The 21717-nt window shown below is 48.8% G+C and overlaps 1 protein-coding gene across 2 annotated transcripts in view; it reads right to left on the reverse strand.

Moving 5' to 3' along the window:
* The window catches only part of podn (podocan), an 82819-nt gene that overhangs the window by 33700 nt on the left and 27402 nt on the right, over nt 1–21717 (reverse strand). For both annotated transcript variants that reach the window (XM_084338181.1, XM_084338180.1), the window contains 3 exons: nt 11901–12057; nt 10074–10189; nt 284–497 (listed from right to left, as the gene is read on the reverse strand). In XM_084338181.1, coding sequence (XP_084194307.1) covers nt 284–497; nt 10074–10189; nt 11901–12057 — 487 coding nt within the window. The remainder of the gene's footprint in view (nt 1–283; nt 498–10073; nt 10190–11900; nt 12058–21717) is intronic.

The raw sequence follows: 21717 nt of genomic DNA on the forward strand, positions 1-21717 counted from the left end.
GGGTACCGTTTACCTCCACCATCTGTTCTCTCCCCTCCAGGTAGGATTGCATCCAGCTCACTGATAGACTATCAAAACCAATTGCTTTTAGCTTGTCAAACAGAATGGTGTGATTGACAGTGTCGAAGGCCTTTTGTAGGTCCAGCATGACCATGCCGCAGTATTTGCCCGCGTCCACCTCTTGTTTGATGTGGTAGTTTAAATAGTATTCAATGTGTATTCAACACATCTTGAAGCGTAAAGAGCGCAGTAGCGCATGAAGCATGAAGTGTGTATACGGCACCTGGAAGGCAGCAGGGTGGATGGAGCGCGAGCGGAGCTGATTGTTGTGCAAAAGCAGGTACTCCAGGTTGCGGACAGGGATCAGGGCGTCTGCGGGAACGCTGCGTATGTTGTTCTTCTCCAGGTGGAGCAACACCAGACTGCGAGGCAGCCCCATAGGGACTACGCTCAAGTTGTTGTTAGACAGGTCCAGGAACTCCAGGTTGCTCAGTCCGCTATACCGGGAGGAGAGGAAGAAGAAAGAAAAATCATCATTCAAGAGAAATAATTATTCCAGTAACTGCAGTCAGAGATGGGCCATCAGGGCCAGCCTCCTCTGCTGACCTAGATTGCAAAAGATCTACATTATATATATATATATATATATATATATATATATATATATATATATATATATATATATATATATATATATATATATATATATATATATATATATATATATATATATATATATATATATATATATATATATATATATATATATATATAATATATATTATATTACATGTTATATGTAGTTTAGAAAGGTTGTTCAAATCAGTCTATTAACATAACATGACAGGTCAGCAGGAAGGGTAATAATAATAATAATAATAATAATAATAATAATAATAATAATAATAATAATAATAATAATAATAATAATAATAATAATAATAATAATAATAATAATAATAATAATAATAATAATAATAATAATAATAATAATAATAATAATAATAAAAATAATAATAATAATGCATTTTATTTAAAGGCGCCTTTCTGAGCACCCAAGGTCGCCGTACAGGGTTAAAAACATATACAATTACACACAGTAAAAACACAGTATTACAGAGTTACATAGTTACATATGGGAGCAGTTATAATAAACTTAAAATGAAAGTGAATATGCCAGAATGAACAGATGTGTTTTGAGACAGGAAACAAAGGTGGGGAGGTTATCTATTTCACGGATGTCTTGGTAGTCAGACAGGAAGGGGGAGTGACAAGTTGGAAGGAAGAGGAGGATCTGAGTGATCGAGAGGGAGTGTAGGACTGGAGAAGTTCTGTGAGATAAGGAAGGGCTAGGTTATGGAGGGCCTTGAAGGTGAGTAGTAATACTTTGTAGTCAGTGCGTGACTTAACATATGTCCAAAATTCTGCTGCCAGGGTTCTCACCCGCACCAAGTCCTGGCACCACATCACCACCACCCTCATCCACCTCCACTGGCTTTTTTCTTTCGTTTTCTTTCTTTCTTTCCTTTTGATTAATATTTTGTTGTTATGTTGTTCCCTGTCCCCCTCCCTTAGCTGTTAAGCGCCTTGGGTCTCCTGAAAGGCCCTATATAAATTTAAGATATTATTATTATTAACAGGCAGCCAGTGAAGTTGGTGGAGAACAGGAGTGATGTGGTTGGTGGAGGGAGTTCTAGTAATAATTTGGGCGGCTGACTTTTGAACCAGTTGGAGTTTATAGAGGTATTTGTGTGGGAGACCATTGAGGAGGGAGTTACAGTAATCCAGGCGGGATGTGACCAGGGCGTGAACAAGAATAGCGGTGCTGGTAGGTGTAAGTGAGGGGCGGAGACGATTTATGTTGCGTACATGGAAGTAAGCAGACCGACCGTGTGATGTTATTTATGTGGGATTTGAATGACAGTGTGCTATCGAGGTTGACACCCAAACTCTTAACCTGAGGGGAAGGGAAGACTGTAGAGTTGTCAATGGTGAGGGGAAAACTGTCGGATTTGGCTATGGTATTTGGAACCAATGAGGAGTACCTCGGTTTTATCACTGTTTAGTTTAGTGAACCATACATTTATTTCCTTTAAACATTCAGTAATGGAGGTGGCGGGGAGTGCAGAGTCAGGTTTGGTGAAAAAATAGAGATGGATGTCATCCGCGTAGCAGTGAAACTGCAGACCAAATTTCCTGAAGATATTGCCAAGGGGTAGGAGATAGATTAGGAAAAGGAGAGGGCCCAGAACAGAACCCTGGGGGACACCGGTTGTAACTGAAGTGGAGTGTGATTTGACATCATTCAGTTGTACATATTGTGTGTGGCCTGTGAGGTATGAGTTGAACCAGTGAAGAGGGGTGCCAGTGATTGATGCCAATGGAGGTTAGTCTGTCTAGAAGAATGGAATGTGAAATGGTGTCAAATGCTGCAGAGAGATCCAGAAGTATGAGTATAGTGAGGAGACCAGAATCGGCAGCCATTTGTGATTTTAACTAGGGCTGTTTCAGTGCTATGGAGAGATCGAAAACCAGATTAAAATAGCTCAAACAGATTGTTGCTGGAGAGGTGAGTGTGAACCTGCCACAGTTTTTTCCAGTATTTTGGCAAGAAATGGGAGATTAGAAATAGGCCGGAAATTATTTAGAATATTGGGGTCTGCACCAGGTTTCTTTAATATGGGAATAATAGCAGCTGTTTTGAGGGCAGATGGAACAAGACCAGAGGTAAGGGAGGAGTGTATGATGGCAGTTATTTGAGAAGACAAGGATGGTAGGCAGGCTTTAACGAAAGGTTATCCTATAACCTAGTTATATGAATACTGGCAGAGCGTCTCGCTCTTGCCATTATTAGATAACACTTATCTCCTAGCACCTACTGTGCTCATGAACAAACTATTTGCACCCATGCACGTGACCAGGCCACGCCCCAGCGTCCTCCTATAAGACGCCGGACATGGTCACATTCTACCTTCCTCGGAAAAAAAAGTTTCCAACATTGAAAACCCAACCAAGGGACCTCAGGGCGCTGAGAGCGAGACGCTCTGCCAGTATTCATATAACTAGGTTATAGGATAACCTTTCGTTATATTATCATACTGTTACCGCGTCTCGCTCTTGCCATTATGAGATATGGGGCAGAGCAGACGCGTGACCCGACAAGTGTACCCCCTGAGGGCCCGTAAGCCCCACTACCAGGGAGGAGGGGAGTACCGTCCATCCGCCCGTCCTAACGAAGGGGGGGAGGCAGTCAACTCCACCAAAGTGCGAAAAAAGGGGAACCAGAAACCCCTAAAAGCGCACAGTACAGGCGGGACCACGTGTGACACAGCACCCCGTGTCACACAACCACACACCCCTGCTAGCCCACTGACTGGCGGGACGCAGGGGAGGTCCCAGACCTCAGAACCGCCTGGGAGACAGAACCCCCAGTCATGTCCATGAGGTAAAACTTAACAAAGGGACCCGGGGAGGACCAGGAGGCCGCAGCACAGATGTCCTCCACCGAGGCCCCCCCTAACAAGGTGGCAGAGGCCACCACTCCATGAGTGGAGTGCGCCCTGACACCCCCAGGGGGGACCTGTCCAGCCAACGTGTAGCAAAGGGCAATGCCCTCGCACAACCAATGGGACAGGCGCTGCTTGGACAGTGCCTTACCTGCGCGAGGGCCACCGTAACAAACAACAGTTGATCGGCAGCCCTGAGATCCTGTGTCCGATTGAGGTAAACCCCCAAAGCACGGACAGGACATGACAGATGAAGGCTCGCCTCTAACCCACTAGTGTGAGGAGGCAGATGAAACGCCTGAATCACAATATCCCTGGAGCGAAAAGAGCTCCGGATATTCTTTGGATATAGACTGGATTAGGCCTCAGACTCGCATCACTATTGGCCCGAATAGACAGGCACTCAGGCCGCACCGAGAGAGCACACAGCTCACCCACGTGTTTAGCGGAGGTGATGGCCAAAAAGAAAGCGGTCTTCAAGACAGCAGATCCAATGGCGCCTGCTCAAGAGGCTCAAACGGGGCCTCCGACAACCGGCCCAGGACCAGTTGGAGGTCCCACTCGGAGACAGAGAAACGTTCCACAGGCTTGAGACGCAGAGCGCCAAGCAGGAACGTCCCACGAGAGGGTGGCTGAACAACGTTCCGCCACCACACTCGACCATACGCCACTCCCCAGCGTAAGCCGCAGTAGAGGACGGAGCGTGCGCATACCGGATAGCGTTAACTACAGAATAGTCAAGATGCATCCCCACCAGATTCACACTGTCAGCAGCCAAGCCTAGAGGCTGCCCCAGAACAGGAAGGCAGAACAGAGTTCCGCGTGCCTGAGAGAGGGCCCGCGGTGACCACGGAACAGGCCACGGCGGGGCCACACAGAGCTGAATTAGGGCCGGGGACCACACAGCTGAGCCCCGGTCCGGCACGACCAGGACCAAGTCCCGGGCTCCCGACGTACCCACCCCAACAGCTGAGCTATCAGGTGTAAGGGGAGGAAAGCGTACAGAATCCCGGACGGCCACGGAATCGGTCCCAGACCTGCCCGACTATGTCTGGACGTAGTCCCCACTCGTCAGGGTGAGGACCGCCCTGCGACATCACACCTGCACCCACATTCACTGTGCCGGGGATGTGGAGAGCCCTCAGGCAGAGCAGATGGAGAATGCCCAGAGCACGACCGCCGCCCGGTGCAGACGGGGGGAGCGCACTCCTCCCTGTCTGACAATATACGATGCTGACGTTGTGTTGTCCGTCCTGACCAAAACACGCTTGCCCACCACAAGGTGGTCGAGCCGTTTGAGGACCAGAAGGACTGCCTTCAATCCCAACACATTGAATGTAGCGCAGACTGGGCAGCATGGCAGCTGTCCCCTACTGCGTTGGTCCAACACGTCCCCCCCATGCCATGAGGGAGGCGTCGGTGAAGACCGTGATGTGTGACAGCCTGCTGCCCAAGGGGACCCCGCAGGTGAGGGCACCAGACCCTCCCCAGAAGACGAGGTCCCCCAGTACTGACATGGGAACCTTCAGCCGCTTCCATATGTCTCACACCGGGTCCATTTCCATACTGGAAAAAACCACCTCTGTATCCTCCCCATGAAGAGGAGGCCAAGAGGGACCCCAGAAGCAGGCGCATCACGGCGTGGGCGCCGAGAACCCAACCACTCGCCGCCGCTCCGAGAGGGATGCCCATATAGACCTTGAGCTTAGAAAAAGCCCAAGTACTCCACCCGTTGACTGGGAAGAGGAGAACTCTACTTCCAGTCTACAGCAAAACCCAGGCTGGTGAGACACCACCTGCCTGGTATGAGACCTGGCGATCTACCCTGACCGGCCAAGGACCAGAACGTCGTCCAGGGCAGAATACAATTCGTAACCCCCGAGGACACAGAGGCCCCAGCGTGGTCTCCACGCACTTGGTGAAGATGCGGGGAGCCAGAGAGTAGCCGAACGGCAGCCTCTGGTACTCGTACGCTAAGCCCTGCAAAGGAAGCGCAGGTAAGCCCTAGGATCTATGGAGGAGAACCAGGCCCCCACCTGACAGCGTCTAACAGGTGGGAGACGGTCAACATTCTGAACCTTCCATGGGACAGGTCCAGTATAGGTCTGACACCCCCCCCCCCCCCCCGATTTCTCGGGCACCAGAGAATACCGGGAGGAAACGCCACACATCGCGTCCTCCTTTGGGACCATGACGATGGCTTGCTTCGCCCACAGAGATTGGATCTCGTCGGCCAGAGCTGTCACTGCTGTTGACCCAGACAATAGGGTCTGTACCAAACCTGAAAATGGGTGGGGTTGTGTAAACACAAGTCCCCGCCTCAGCGTTCTCTCCATCCACCTCGACATATGGCACTGCTGTAGCCATATGTGATGATAATCCCAAGCGCATCCGCCGCCACTTGGCTCTGGTCCGCCAGGAACCGTAGATAGGCAGCCCGGTCCCACCCGCTGTGCGTTGCCAACCCTGGACCCGCCAACCGCGCGAGCAGGGTGTCTCGCGGAGTCAGGATATCGGACCATGACACTACCAACGAGGCAATCGCACCCAAGGGGGGACCCCGACAGAAAGGGCCGGTCTGATACGGGGGAAGCTGACATCACACTGGGTGACAAAAGCTCCCCCACTGAACACCTCCCCGGCATGGATTGCTGAGGACTGTTCTACAGCTGGACATGCTAGGCGTGAGGTCCCCACACTGCCCGATAGGGTGGGTTCCTACACACCGTAGCCCTGCAGTGATATTACTACCACCCAAATCACGTGCGCCTGCCTGACCACCGCCGGTCTTCCGGCCGTGGGAGGCACTAACGTGATACCCGGCCTGGTGAGGGCGGGGCTGGGGGAACTCGCGCTGCGACCCCAAGGGCCTCGAGCTCCCCCGCTGACAACCTTTGTTGTTGACAGACACAACACCAGGCTCACCAAACACAGACGCAGAATGTGTGGCGTGGGAGCCGCTTGACAGCACAACATTCTCACGGACAGACCCCAGGCCTAGCCAGCAACTGGGTGTCAGCCCCTGTCCCCATGAGAAGCGAAACGTGGGCCCGCTTGCGCTTCATTGAAGGCACGCGGCCCGCAGCCAAAGGAAACAAATCAGAGCCCTTATCCCGCTGGTGTTGGGGGGGGGAGTGACCGGAGAGCGAGCTAGACACAGCTAGACCACTAAGTCCACTATTATCCCTGTACCCAAAAAATCCAAGCCTGCTTGCCTCAACGACTACCGCCCTGTAGCTCTCACCTCCATAGCCATGAAGTGCTTCGAGAAGCTAGTAAAGGGCTACATCTGCTCCTCCCTCCCCATCAACATGGACCCCCTGCAATTTGCATACCGCCCCAACAGGTCCACGGAGGACGCCATATCCCATGTGCTGCACACAGCAGCATCACACCTGGACAAGAGGCAGGGGAACTATGTGAGAATGCTATTCATCGACTACAGCTCGGCATTCAATACCATAGTCCCCTCCATACTCATAGCCAAGCTCAGGGACCTGGGCTTGGGCTATGACCTCTGCCAGTGGGTCTTGGACTTCCTGACTGGCAGACCCCAGGTGGTGAGAGCAGGCAACTGCACCTCCTCATCCATCACCCTCAACATAGGGGCCCCCCAGGGCTGTGTTCTGAGTCCCCTCCTCTACTCCCTGTACACACACGACTGTGTGGCTCAGCGGAGTAGCAATACAATCGTCAAATTTGCTGACGACACAGTGGTGGTGGGCCTGATCTCTGCCAACGACGAGAGGGCCTACCTGGAAGAGGTCAAGGTCCTGGCGGGATGGTGCCAGGAAAACAGCCTCTCCCTGAACGTCAGCAAAACAAAGGAGATGATTGTGGACTTCAGGAGGTCGGGGGTCAAGGACTACAGCCCCCTCAGCATCGACGGGGCACCGGTTGAGAGAGTCAACAGCTTTAAGTACCTCGGAGCCTACATATCCGAGGACTTGACATGGACCACACACATTAACAGTGTTGTGAAGAAGGCACGACAACGCCTCTACTTCCTCAGGCGCCTAAGGAAGTTCCAAGTCAGCCAGAAGATCCTTAAGAACTTCTACTCATGTACAATAGAGAGCATCTTGACCGGCAACATCACCTCCTGGTTTGGGAATAGCACTGCACAAGACCAAAGCAGACTACAAAGAGTGACACGTTCAGCCGAACGCACAATTGGAGGGGGGCTCCCCACCCTCCAGAACATTTACTACAAGCGTTGCAAGGGCAAGGCTAAGAGAATCATTAAAGACTCCAGTCACCCGAACAACTGCCTCTTTGAACTGCTGCGGTCAGGCAAGCGATACAGGAGTCTCAAGGCGAGCACAGAAAGACTCAGAAGAAGCTTCTATCCCCAGGCCATCAGGCTGCTAAACGAACAATGAATGAACACTACACAACAACAACCACCAAACGCACATAGCACACACATCCACACGCACACACTCACTTTAAACAAACACACTGTAGCACCCACTCCACACACTTATAGCACACACCCACTTTAAACAAACACACTGTAGCACCCACTCCCCACACTTTATATTTATGGATGAAGGATTGCACTACAACTCGTACACCTTACTGTAAATTGTACCTAAAATTGTACCTCATCCCATTTCTGCTTTGCACTAGATAGTACTGTACATTAGTACACTGCATAGTATTGTGTATTGTATATTATATGGTAACTCAGAACATTGTACATATGTCTATACCGAACACTGTGACCTCATTTTCTTCTTCTAAATTCATGCTATATTATGTTATTATGTTATTTGATACTATCTTGTCTAGCACAGTCTCTGGAGCGTAACAGTAAGAAGCATTTTGTATGAAAGTATTCTGTACTTCTGTATGACAACTATTAAAGAACTTGAACTTGACAGTTTTTAGGGCGTGCTCATCTAATGTAGCCGATCCCTCGGCCGCCAAGGCTGTCGGCCTTGCGATCACCTTTTTTCTTTGTGTCCAGGGTACCTCAGGCGGGGGAAACACGGCCACTGGTTGAGGGCCTCGCCACAGCCGCTGGCGAGGCCGCGCCCTCACCTCTGGCTGCGCGGTGTGAGGTGGTGTGGGGCCTAGGTCAAATACCGCCCGCGCTCCAGCGGAAAGACCAAAGTCCCTCTGCGGAGAGGGGAGCCCTGAGGAGGGAAAAAACGTCTCTCCTCCTCAAGGGGAGACTGATCCAACCAAGATGTCTGTAAACAACCGTTGACAGCATCCTAGCCCTCCCTGCGGTTATAGCTTGCGGCTAGGTCAGAAGCTAATAACCTCAAAACATTGCGCGATGTTTCGACGTCGGCTGGCCCTAAGGCCCCACCACCCGACACTATTTGACAGAAAAAACAGCAATTCGAACAATGTTGCTAGTCGCTGCTAATTCTATACCGCGGCGGTATAGGCTTTAACAGCCCACCAGCCACCTGCCGGGCCGACTCGACTCATGGCGTCGGCCGGGCGGGACACCGTTCCACCATGTCAGAGGCAAAGGACTGATGCCACCTGCTTCACAAGCACGGAGCACCAGTGGTGGCTGCAGACAAAAGACTACTACTAGTGAAGCACTGCCTCACTAGTAGGCATGCAGCAACCTCCACTGTGGTGTGCAGCCATGAAGGGGTAAATGAATAAATTAACGAAAACTCCACTAACACACTGCAGAATGGGCTAGCCCATACACACAAATGTTAAGGGAATGCAGACCAGAGAAAAACACCAGTCCCGCACACAATTCATAGATTCACAAAAAGCACACCAGCCCTAGGCTTCAGCCCATCCACCCATGAAAATGGTAAACAAGCCCCCGTCACATTAGACACCGAATGACCGTCAGCATGAATGGTTAAGAGGAGGGAAGACCTTTTAGTAAAGACAGCCCTCGGCGGGGAACAAGAACGGAGACCCAGCATTGTAGCATTAGCATTAGCATTAGCCGTGCGCACTAGGATAGCTGGGAAAACACCCAAAACAGAGTCATGACGACCATGCTTTCCCAAATATCCTGCCCCTCGCACCAATACACGACTCGGCTGTCTCACGGGACAACGAGCAGTATCACAAATGCTAGCGTTAATGCCTGGCAGCGCAGGCCCTACCTGTGCACGATCTAGCCCGACAGCTAGCCGCCATGCGACGTCCCTCGATCCGCTGTCACGAGACGAGGAAACCCCAGGACAAGCCCGATGCGCTGTTAGGATGTGCCGAGAAGATTCCAGGGGCTGGTGAATCTCCGGCGAATTCTCTCGGCATTTCATAACAACTAGTTCATGGAGTGCACTGCAGGACCACCTCCCCCCCTTTTTACTATATAATGCTCCTCCCGAGAACATTCCAGGCTTTTATCTGGGTCATTTCAGCTGATCACCTGGGGCGAAGCCCTCAGCCATTCTCTCTATGTACTATATTATATTTCTATTTGTTTGGTTAATAAACCTTTGTTATTATCCAAACCTCGGTTGACTGAGAACATTCTTCTTCAGGATATCCACAAATATCCCACAGTACATAATAGTAAAAGACAGTACAAAGAGAGAAAGAGATCTGAAGGGCTCCCTCTGAAGGTCTCACCTGAATGTCTCGTTGTCCATGCCCTCGTTGCTCAAAAGGTTGTTTTGTAAGTACAATTCTCGGAGGCTGGATAGGTTATCGAACGCCCCCGCAGGGATCTTCTCCAGTTTGTTACTCTGTAGACCAAGAGAAAAGTTGAGACCAGTATGATATTTCCAAAATGAATGGAAGTGAATGAGGAGCGTGACACCTGGGAGGAATGGTGGTGTTAAACCCAAGAATCACAAAAATCGTCAGCTCTCGCAAATAAGAATGTCATATTTATTTGTATTATTATTATTACTCAAGGAAAACCTTCCTCAGCCTCAAGGAAAAGCCTAGGGCTGAAATGCATCCGTCAGTACTGCTGCTGTGCGTTAAATGAATGAATGAATGAAAACTTTTATTTAAAATGGACACCACACCTACATTGGACCAGTCACAGTGGACAGACCAGATGTGTTGTTTGCGTGTTTATAGCATGAGTGCTAGTTTTCAACACCAGTCCATTGAGGCTTTTCTAGAATTAGAATAGAATAAAATGAACAGTATAATACAGAATTTAAATCACAAATCAGAACAAATAGTTACCAGAACAAGAGTCCATGATCAAAACCACAAAACCAGTTTGCGTCTACATACATGTGAGCACTGCTGCTTTGATTTCAGCCATACTTTGAGTCCTCTGTTGAAGACGTTGGCATTGGACTCCAGTTTTAAGCCAGTAGGCAGAGAGTTCCATAAGTTTGCTCCATAAGACAGACTGTCCAAACGAACTCTTGCACATGGGAACAGTACAGTCACCATTATTGGAAGCTTGTGTGTTTGCTCTGCTAGAGCTCCAACGTCTAACCACCAGTCCAGAAAATAAAGATAAATAAATAAATAATACATTATTTATTTATTTGTGAGTGCTGACGCTATTTTTGTGGTTCTTGGGTCGACACCAGGTCTATTCTGAAGACATTTGCACTGAGTGTGCCAGTTGTTTTGTTTGTGGAATGGTGGTGTTGACAGCAGACAACAGGGACAGCGGTGCTCCCTAGCTGACTCGTAGATGAGGTCAAAGGTAAGACCGCAGAAAGTTCCACTTTAAAGTGGAATATCCCTTTAACGCTAACTGCACATGCCTCTAATTGTTAGCATGAATCATATATGTATAGTATGATACGTATATGGAAACAGGCTGGAAACAAGCTGGGAACAAGCTGGGAACAAACTGGGAACAAACTGGGAACAAGCTGGGGACAAACTGGGAACAAACTGGGAACAAACTGGGAACAAACTGGGAACAAACTGGGAACAAACTGGGAACAAGCTGGGAACAAACTGGGAAGAAACTGGGAAGAAACTGGGAAGAAACTGGGAACAAGCTGGGAACAAGCTGGAAAGAAACTGGGAACCGCAGGAACTGATGCTGTGACTATGCCAAGTCGTCACTGTAAGTAATAATTTGTTCTTAAATGATTTGCCAGGTTTAATAAAACAAAACAAAGATCAAATGTAATAGAATAAAATACACTGATAGATAGACTAGAATACATACATACATACATACATACATACATACATACATACATACATACATACATACATACATACATACATACATACATACATACATACATACATACATACATACAAGAGCAGAATACATACATACATACATACATACATACATACATACATACATACATACATACATACATACATACATACATACATACATACATACATACATACATACATACATACATACATACATACATACAAAGATACTGTGTGTGTGTGTGTGCGTGCGTGCGTGCGTGCGTGCGTGCGTGCGTGTGACTGTGTGTGGTCCTGCACCTTAAGATGGAGGTGGTGGAGGGTTGAGGGCAGGTTACTGGGGACACTATGCAGGAAGTTGCTGGACATTATGAGGATCTCTAGTTTGTTCGAGCCGTTGAACATGTTCTCTGGAAGCCCTGCATCTGTTATCTTGTTATTGTGAAGGTACACAGACCTGGGGTCGATGAGTTCAGAGGGAGGGAGGCAGAGAGAGAGAGCGAGAGAGAGAGAGAGAGAGAGAGAGAGAGAGAGAGAGAGAGAGAGAGAGAGAGAGAGAGAGAGAGAGAGAGAGAGGCAGAGAGAGGCAGAGAGAGAGAGAGGGAGGGAGGGAGAGAGAGAGAGACACACACACACACACACACTCTTATACAGCTTTATTTTAACCCACTTACTGCCTGGCTTGCTATTACAGTGGAGAATAAACAACATGTTTCTAGCAGTACCAGTTTTCCTTGACAGGCCTGTAATCCTCAAGCTACTAATAGGAAGGTAGTCTGATGCTGGCAAATGTCTACCAACAATTCACCTGCTGTTATGGTCAAGACCAAGGGCAATGGACCTAATTCACCAACATTGTCGTAAGTTTCCTCTTAAATAACCTTGTTCGAAGTTCGTAAGAGAAAACCTACGACAGTTACCCCGGATTCATCAACACGTGGAGAGGTTCTCTTAAGTTGCCAAAATGAATGAAGTGCATCACTCAGTCATAAACTGGAAGTGCGTTCTCGTACACCTGCATTTGCATTCAGACATGCCCCACCAGCTCCTTATAAGGTGAGGGACGTGTGCAAAACGAAAGCGAAAGGCTCAACATTGCATCTCTGCTATGCTGACCCCTGTAACAGGTAGCGCGGAAGCGATTTTCAACTGATTTTGATTAGATTCAAATGTATTGTCATCATACAGCACAAGTACAATACAATAAGTTTGGCATCTAACTAGAGTACAAATGTAACTTACAAATGTAAAGTGCAATAGTAACATACAATGCACAGGTGATTAAACTGGGTATATATAAATACTACTGAGTAATTGTGTGTTTTATTTGAGCCAGGGTGGCCGCAAGCGCTTGTAAACTGTGTCTAATAATAGACAACATCAAGTAAATCAAATTCAAATCTTTATTCATCCTACATCCGTGCAATTAATCGCTGTCGGACTTGCACTGTATTTGTCTATGTCTGTTGTCCGGGCAAGATGAGCAGTGGAATGTTGGACGGGGGGCAGCCCGACCATCCATCAGCGATGCCATGCGTGCCCGTGCCCATGTCAACATGGTCCAGGCGATGCTGGACAGCCAGAACAGGGTCGCCAACAGCCTGGAGAGGTTCGCTAACAGCCAGGAGAGGGCCGCGGTTGTGATGGAAGCGCTTGTTGGAATGTTTCTTCACTGGCTCGTACAATGTATACAATAAGCAATGTCAGAAAATACAAATAAAACCAACAATAAATAATAACAACAGAGAACATGGCAAATATATAGCCTATGAAAGGAATGGGGTGTGCTGAGAGCAGAATGTAGATGTGTCCATTCTATTCCAAGCTATATCCATGGGATTGGGTTTAGTTCTTATTTATTGATTTATTTATTCACTGTTATTTGCAGTGTTGGTTTAGTGCACGATGCATCATTGAGGCATGACTGTAAATGTAAAACGTAATTTTTTAATCATACAAATATTGTCATATTTACGGGCGGCTACGTGGCGTAGTGGGCAAGGCGCTCGCCACGAATGCGGAGCCGCTGGGATCGCCTGTTCGATCCCAGCGCTCCATATTGCTTTCAATTTAGCTCGTCGTCCGTACTAATACACATTGGCCGTATTAGGGGGTGGGAAACTGATGGGTGGGGATCGGGCGTTGTGGACAGCGACTCCTACAGGTCGGTTGGTGCGCCTGCGCAGTAGAATCAGGAAGTGTCGGGGGCAGCGTGAGCCTCCCACACGTTACTCCTCGCCACTGAGAGATCGAGCTGCGCAGGTGAAAAGATGCGACTGCTGTTACCTCAAGTACCGGAGGGGACTTGTGCTATGTATGACTTAGTCCACATTGCAGCCGGCTTGTGGGAGGCAAGAAACAGCGTTTGTGACAGGGGAGGGTTGAATTGGATGATACGAAATTGGGATGGGAGAAAATATAGAAAATGGGAGAAAAAGTGGATAAAAAAAAAATATTGTCATATTTATTATTATAATTGTGAGGGCTGGAGGAATCCTGCATGCAGCCCAACGAGGGGGCGTGCCGTTTTTCTCCTTCACGCACCTGATGGGAGTTTGCGATCAGCTCGGGAGAGTACTAGTATTGCAGACTCCCCTCTACTCCTTGTCGGGTCGTTCTTGTTACCACCATCTACTGCCGCGTCTCCGGCGTGAGACGACGTGCCACCCATCACCACCTGTCGCCGTTTTCCTGGAGTGGGACACCGTCTTCGCTCTCTATTACTCCACGGGAGGATCCCAGTGTTCCCACTCCAGACGTCGTGCCGGCTACTTCCCTACTCCCTCTTCATGGTCCTCGTTCCTGGGGTGAGGCTCGCCATCGCTCTCTATTACTCCACGGGAGGATGCCCGTCTTCTCACCCCGTTCCCCTCGGACCCCCTGTGTGCTGCGTTGCCCGTCGGCAGCGTCTGGTCGGGAGGAAGAGGATTCCTTGGCAGAGCTGCAGAGCCACAGAGCCCTACTCGGTGTAGGGACGAAGAAGATTCCTGTTACTTTTTTCCCAGCCTGTTCGCCCGTTAAAGGCACAGTGCCGCCTTTTTTGTGTTCATGGACTTTGATGTTTTTACCCCCTTAAAGGCTGTGTGCCGCTTTTTTTGTATATAATAAATCATGCCCTTGCTTTGGCTAACTCTGATTACCTGTCTGTGTCGTGCAATTGGGGTCGCTATAAAAAACCATAACAATAATTACATTACATTTACATTTACATTTAGTCATTTAGCTGATGCTTTTATCCAAAGCGACTTACAAGTCCTGTATGACAAGTCATCAGGAAGGGCACAAATCTATCAGCTGAGTAACAATGTTCATCAAAGTGTTGAGTGCTACATTGTAGGTTAGTATATTAGGACAAGTGCATGACAGTAAGGTTAGTTAGGGTTAAAATTATTTAATTCTGAGGGATGTCTGTAGAATCTACATGAACGCAATCACCATGATTCCATCCCAAATAAAGCCCTTAACCTCTTTAGACCGAGCGGTCCGTCGGCGGACTGCAGATGACATCACGTCATAAATCCATGTCTACAATACAGACTGTATGGATTAATGTTGCGGTTTTTTTCTCCAAATGTAGCCAAGAGTAAAGACCCTAATCCTGTCAAAACAGCAGTCATAGCGTATATTTTCAGCAATACGTTTGTTTACCAATAGGTTAAAGTGTTATTAGTGAAATATTAGTTTTTGAAATGCATTCATTTACAAGCGATTATCCGCCATTTTGAATCCGTTTATAAAAACGACATTACCCAGCTCATGCCAGCTTCCTGCAAGCAAATAACTTGTGGATGAATCTTTTTTTATTTCTCAAATTTTTTGGGACTGAACATTATTGGCATAGATCGGAGCACAGTCGTTTGTCTACCTTCTGTGAACGTTTAGCAAAAATCCGCATTGCAAACCGATTCAAAATGGCAGAGCAGTTTCCATTATAAAGAAATAACTGTACTTACAGTAGATTTCATTCATGGTTCTTGCTGCACGCCTGGTGATACTAAATCCAAAGATTTGGCCCGATCCATAGATGTGCAAGTTGGCTATAATAAGGTAATTCATAGGCCTGATATTCTATATTCTATAATAATATTTCAAATTGCATGTGTCCGGATGGCATAATTCAGTACTGTATCTACAAAACCTTCTGTTTAATCATCTTCCCTTTATTCATTTACTTAGATTTTCTAGGCGGATTTTCAGAAAATAGGGCTAGGGCTTAACAGGTTAACTTCTTAACCCTCCAGTCACCCTTCAAAAAACATACGGTTATGTCTATAACCATAGTTATATGAGTGTAGTGACGCTCTGCGTCATACTGGAATCCACTTCCATATCAGTACTAGCACTGAATAAATGTTCACATGCACCTTTACACACCCATCTGCCTGGCCACACCCCCATCCGCTCCTCTACATAAGCAGGGGTGTGGCCATACTAACAGCTCCTTCCCAAGTCTTTCACCACAAAGGCGAAGACCACGGGGTCCTCAGTGAGTCCGACGCAGAGCGTCACTACACTCATATAACTATGGTTATAGACATAACCGTACGTTATAAGTCGTGTAGCTCCGCTCTGCGTCATACTGGAATACAGGAGCTGAGCAGAGCGGAGCTCGACAAATGTACCCGCTGAGGCCCCCCACAACCATCAGAACCGGGGAGGACCCGAGCCCCCGGACCCCCCTAGCGGAGGACGGGAGGGTATCGGATCCGACTGTGCGAAGAGGAGTTTAGCAACTCAAACGCACAGGGTGAGCAGACCGTGGGACTTACCTTCCACAGAAGAACCCACGACTACACAAACGCGCAACCCACATGCCACTAGGGAACGAACGGGAAGAAATGAAAACCCTGTTACAACCCCTAATATCACGGGGTCAAGGGCAAAAACCCAACCCTGTGGCAAGGCTGTAGCAGCGGAGCGCGAAGGAGGACCCAGCTCCAGGAAGGGACTGGACCCCCCGGAAAAGGGGGCCTGGTGAGGCCAACGATGCCGCAGCATCGAGACCCCACCAGGCGGTCACTAGTGACACCACCCCCCATATCGCCAGCGTATTCGGACAGGGCACATCCAAGAGCAGGCCCTTCCCCCCTACAGCACGCCGCCCCGAAGCACTCAAGAGGCTACACCCACAGCGGGACCAGGCAGCGCACCGGGGAGACAACCCCCAAAAGAGGTCGAACCCTCAATCCAGGCAACAGGCCACTCGACCTCAGCCTGGAGCACTGCGGACTAGACAGGCGCCAAAGGGGTCTGCTGAAACAGCACCCCGGCGGAGGGGGCGTATGCTGGCATGCTGTGCACCATGTCGCAGCCTCCACAAAAAAAACCTCGACTCTCTAGAGGGGCCGAGGCAGAGAAGGCTGACATGATTGGCAGACGTCATGAAAGGTGCGGGGGCACACTCACAGGTAGACGGGGCCAAACCCGGCCTACCCCGAGAGTTGACTCCGCTACCAACACACCAGGGAACCAACCACCCCCTTGGTTCTAACATGAGGCGGTTGTTCCTATAACCCCCCAAGAAAAAACTCCAAAACACAACTGCAGGTATACACTGGCTATACAGCAGTACAAGTGTTTCAGTTTTCAAGAAGGGGTTAACCCAGGCCAACAGGTTGACGAAAACAAATTCGAACCTGGGCCCGGCGGACCGGGACGTACACAGGGATGCCAGAGGAGTTCTACAAGAACCATCTCAACAGCCCCCTCCCAGCCCCGCCAAGCAGGAGAAGAGAGGGGCGAAAAAGAATGGGGAAGGACCAGGCTCCTTCAGCACGGCTCAAGGTACAACACAACATGGACCAAGCAACAGTGAGGGATAACACGTAGTAACATAACCACGAACATCTCCATAACGTCAAACCCTGCAACGCCCGGACCGACCCGGCATTTTCCCCCCGAAAAAGCACAAGTCCCTCAGGGTACCAGAACAGCAGATCTGCTCCCCGGCGGACAACGGGTTAACTGACCTGGTCTGGCGCGACCAGAACCAGTCCTGTGCGCTAATCACGCCGTCATCCCCAGTCCCAGGTGGGGGGTAGGTACGCGTGTCGATCCAAAACATTATAGAGGGCGCCACCCAGACGGTCAGAACACAAAGCACCGCGCCCAGTGGCCCACCCCAAGGGTGTGAGACCCCTCTACCAATGCATTGATATATTCGGTTATCCCATGACTCAACCGACCATTACAGGCGAGGAGTCAGGGAACTCCCTAAACAACACCCCGTCAACCTGCTCCACAAAAGAGGGGACGGGGAACCCCCAGAGAGACTTCCCACGTGAGCAATACATTGAAAAGACATATGCAACATTGAGCTATGTAACAATTGGACTAGGACTCTCTGAGGAGGAGGCTCTGAAACTCTGAGGAGGCTCCCTCACTGAGAGGGAGGCTCTGAACTCACCGAGGAGGCTCTGAAACTCCCTGAGGAGGAGGCTCTGAAACTCCCTGAGGAGGAGGCTCTGACCCAATATACACACTACTAGTAGGGAGCAGAGCAGAAGAACAAATCACTGCTGGCGGGACAAAACCTCATAACTCCATTTAAGAAACTTAATTTTTTTTATATAAATCAACTCCGTAGATCATCCTCCATATGTGTGTGTGGGTTTTACAAAGTTTAAACAATGGGAAAGCATTAAGCGATCATCTGTCTAAACCTCCTAACTCTATTCACCCTCAAATCTGTGTTCGTTTTTTTCATCTGCTGAAAAGTTGGGTTTTTGAAGTTATGAGGTTTTGTCCCGCCAGCAGCGAAATCGTCTCTACTGCATTGCATCACCTACCAAGCTCAATACACATACAACAGAGCAGAACTTCTTTTTAAGTTCTACTCACCTTGACAATCTGAGGAGGAGGCTCTGAAACTCTGAGGAGAAGGCTCTGAATCTCCCTGTAACAGAGGTCCACAACATGGAGCCTGAAAATAACTCACGAAAGTCTCACAACCAATAGAAACGCGCCCAGTGACGTACTCTATGGCGGGGGGAATTCCATGGCCCACCGCCCAATATGGTGTGGGACCAGGAAACTCCCTCCCCCCCCTCCCTACCCTGTGACGCGCTGATCCAGCAACGTGACAGGAAGCCCGAAGGACAGGAGGCCCAACCCCCTGACCAATCAGAAAAAGGGGAGGGAGGTTTTATCAGTTCACCCCCTCATGACCCCTCACCCCTGATACGATGCAATGACAAAGCAGAGCCATGACACCAGTCATAGCGTGCTACATGAAGCGTTAACAGCTTCACATAGACTCATGTGCGAACCTGCCACCTGAATTTTTACACCTTTTCCTAAAGGAAGAAAAACACAGACCAAGAGAGGGCCCCTTTAAGGGCCCTGGTACAAGAGCTTACACATGTAACTTCTGTAGGCCAACACCTAACCCAGTTGTGGATCTTAACACATCCTGCGCCAAAAACGTCGTACAACGTGATTCAAGGTCATGCTAATTCTGCCATTCCACGGCGTACAACGTTATTGAGATCATATTTCATTTTTTCGCCATGGTATTCAGAATGCCCTCACGGAGCCTGGTCTGATACAGTGGGAGCCTGCACAACTCTGCAACGCTTCAATACTGCCACCTGGTGGATGATCGGTGAGTTACAACCGGAAATGGATCGAGTCGATCTCCGTGCATCTGGCAAATGGGTCCGGCACTCACATATTGTTGCGGGACTCTAGACACATGTCCGTGTGTAGCGATCGCTGCCATAACGCAATAATCGATATGATTTGGCCGTTTATTATGATTATACAAACCGAAAATGGATCTAGGAGATCGCCGTCAAATAAGTGGGATCTTTTTCCTCCAGTCTCATCGGCGAACGGTAAGAGGACGCTGACGTCATTTTCAGCACGTTTGTTTATTATTATTATTATTATTGCAAACTGCTCTGATCAATATATCACCCATACTACATAAAGCATTTACTGACGATCACGGAATTATAAACGACCCCCCCCCCCGGTTCATCCGCGCATGATAAGTCATAACATTTAGGATCATGTACAGTTGAAATTTTTTATATAGCGTGTATCGCCAACAAACGGCAGTTGATAATCTATATATGCGTTTATGCCTATAACTAGCATTCTAGGAATTACTGCAGAAAACGATAAAAACATATTTATATTCTAGACGGTATTTTCGTATGAATCTATGAATGAAAAAGTAAAACGTTCCTACATCCTGAACGATAGATAATCGATGTTGAATGGGCCATAGTAATGTCAATTTAGCAATACAATTTAAAAAGTTATAGCCCTGCAAAGAAGGTAAATATCTCCATAGGCTTAGACTGGTGGCAGTGATCATACATTGATGGATATAAGCGTGGCAGTTAATGTGTTAACTACACACACAACCCTCCATCACAACAAAAAAGGCAAAAGTACACTCTCACTACCGTAAGAGGAACGCCGTTTTTCATAACGAGAGAAGACACAAGTCCTCGATTAAGTACTGGCCACAGGCCTTGCTAAGTCCACATGACAGCGACCAAACAATCTTCAGAAAAAAATTGCCTCTCTAAGCAGGAGCACAACCCCAGCAGAAGCTGAGGGGTTACACCGTATCCCCACAAACATAGTGAAACAATATATTGTAAACAAAATCATGTTTGAGAGGAGGGGGGGCCCAGGGGAAAACCGGGGGAAAAAACCACCCCTCACCACCTTACCCCTGATACGACTCGTTTGAACAGGTACAGCCCTGTTAATATGTGAAACTCGCCACCTGTTTATTGTCATCACAAGCTGAGAGAGGGACTCACCCCTCGATCACATGCCACTATGCATAGCTTTGCAGGGTTTTTAACCCAGCCAGTTGTGAGCTCAGCTACGTTGCCTAACGTTACATGAACACACAACCTCTCATCATACAACAAAACCAGTTCATTTTTACTCAGGTAAAAAACAACGCCGTTTTCTAGGTAGAAAGAAAGCTATACCAGCGATCAAGACAATTCACACACAACACATGTCGCATCCCCAAATGTAGTGAAGCAACATACGTTTTGGAAAAAACATCGTTATTACAAAACATTCGGAAAGGTGAAGGAAGGAAGAGGGGGGAAGTGTCCAATGGACCCTTACCTGCACCAATGAACGCAGGCTGAGAGGACCGCAACAGGCTGGTTTCCACGTTGACGAAGGCCCTCGCTGGCGGGGCAAAAGAAGCTAAGGCCGGAGCGAGGCTCTGGCGAAACGCCCCCCTCCAACAGCCGATCATGGTGCAGGGCCGACTACATCTTCTGTCAAAGATGACGTCGTAGTCAGAGTGCTATGGCCTGCTATTCTCACGGCGAATGTTCAACGGTGTAGCACAAGCTAACAGCTAACTCCAGGCTAACTGGTAGCATCAGGCTAACGTTCCCAGCCGAGCGAGCGTACAGAGCTAGCGTCGTAGGTAACAGCTAACTGGCTAACAGGTAGCTTAACCCAGCTAGAACGGAAGCTAAGCAGCTACCACCGAAACTGCACAACGTGAAAACACAATATAGGCCAACACTTCAGACAGCCGCTGTCTGTCCCTCTCCTCATCTGAAGAGAGAAGAGGAAAATAAGTCAACGCAGTCTTCAGAACGGTGATTATCAGACACAGCGGTGTCGGCACCATTCCCTCACGGGCTGCAGCCGACTTGAGGGTGGAGATATTCCTATAATGAAACACCAAACCCACCTCCCTCGCGCTGGGTAACTTTCATCTTGAAAGGCGGGGCCTCGCACGGTGACAGAGAGTATCCGTTTGTCCAGAGATCCGGGGGATTGAACCGCAGATTCGGATACGGGCCCAGGCAATAGAGCTCCCGATGAGGAGCTCATGTAGCGTGGGCGTCAAACCAGAACCCTCTCCACGCCACTAAGAGGCAGCAAAAAAGGGTACCAGCCTGGAGCCGGCTTTCGTAAGTCGTGTAGCCATTCCCCCCATAGCAACACAACTGGCGCTCGCATATCAAAACCATCACCCACCCGGAGAGGCAGCTAGCCCTCACAACAGCCGAGCGCCTCTCAAGCAAAGTCCAACTGCAGAGCGGAGGTAATACCTGTCCAACTGCAGAGCTGGAGGAATGCCGGTGGGGATTAGGCCAGCGACACGAGCCCCTAATAC

This window comes from Notolepis coatsorum (assembly GCF_963971535.1).
Source record: "Notolepis coatsorum genome assembly, chromosome: 2".
NCBI lineage: Eukaryota > Metazoa > Chordata > Actinopteri > Aulopiformes > Paralepididae > Notolepis > Notolepis coatsorum.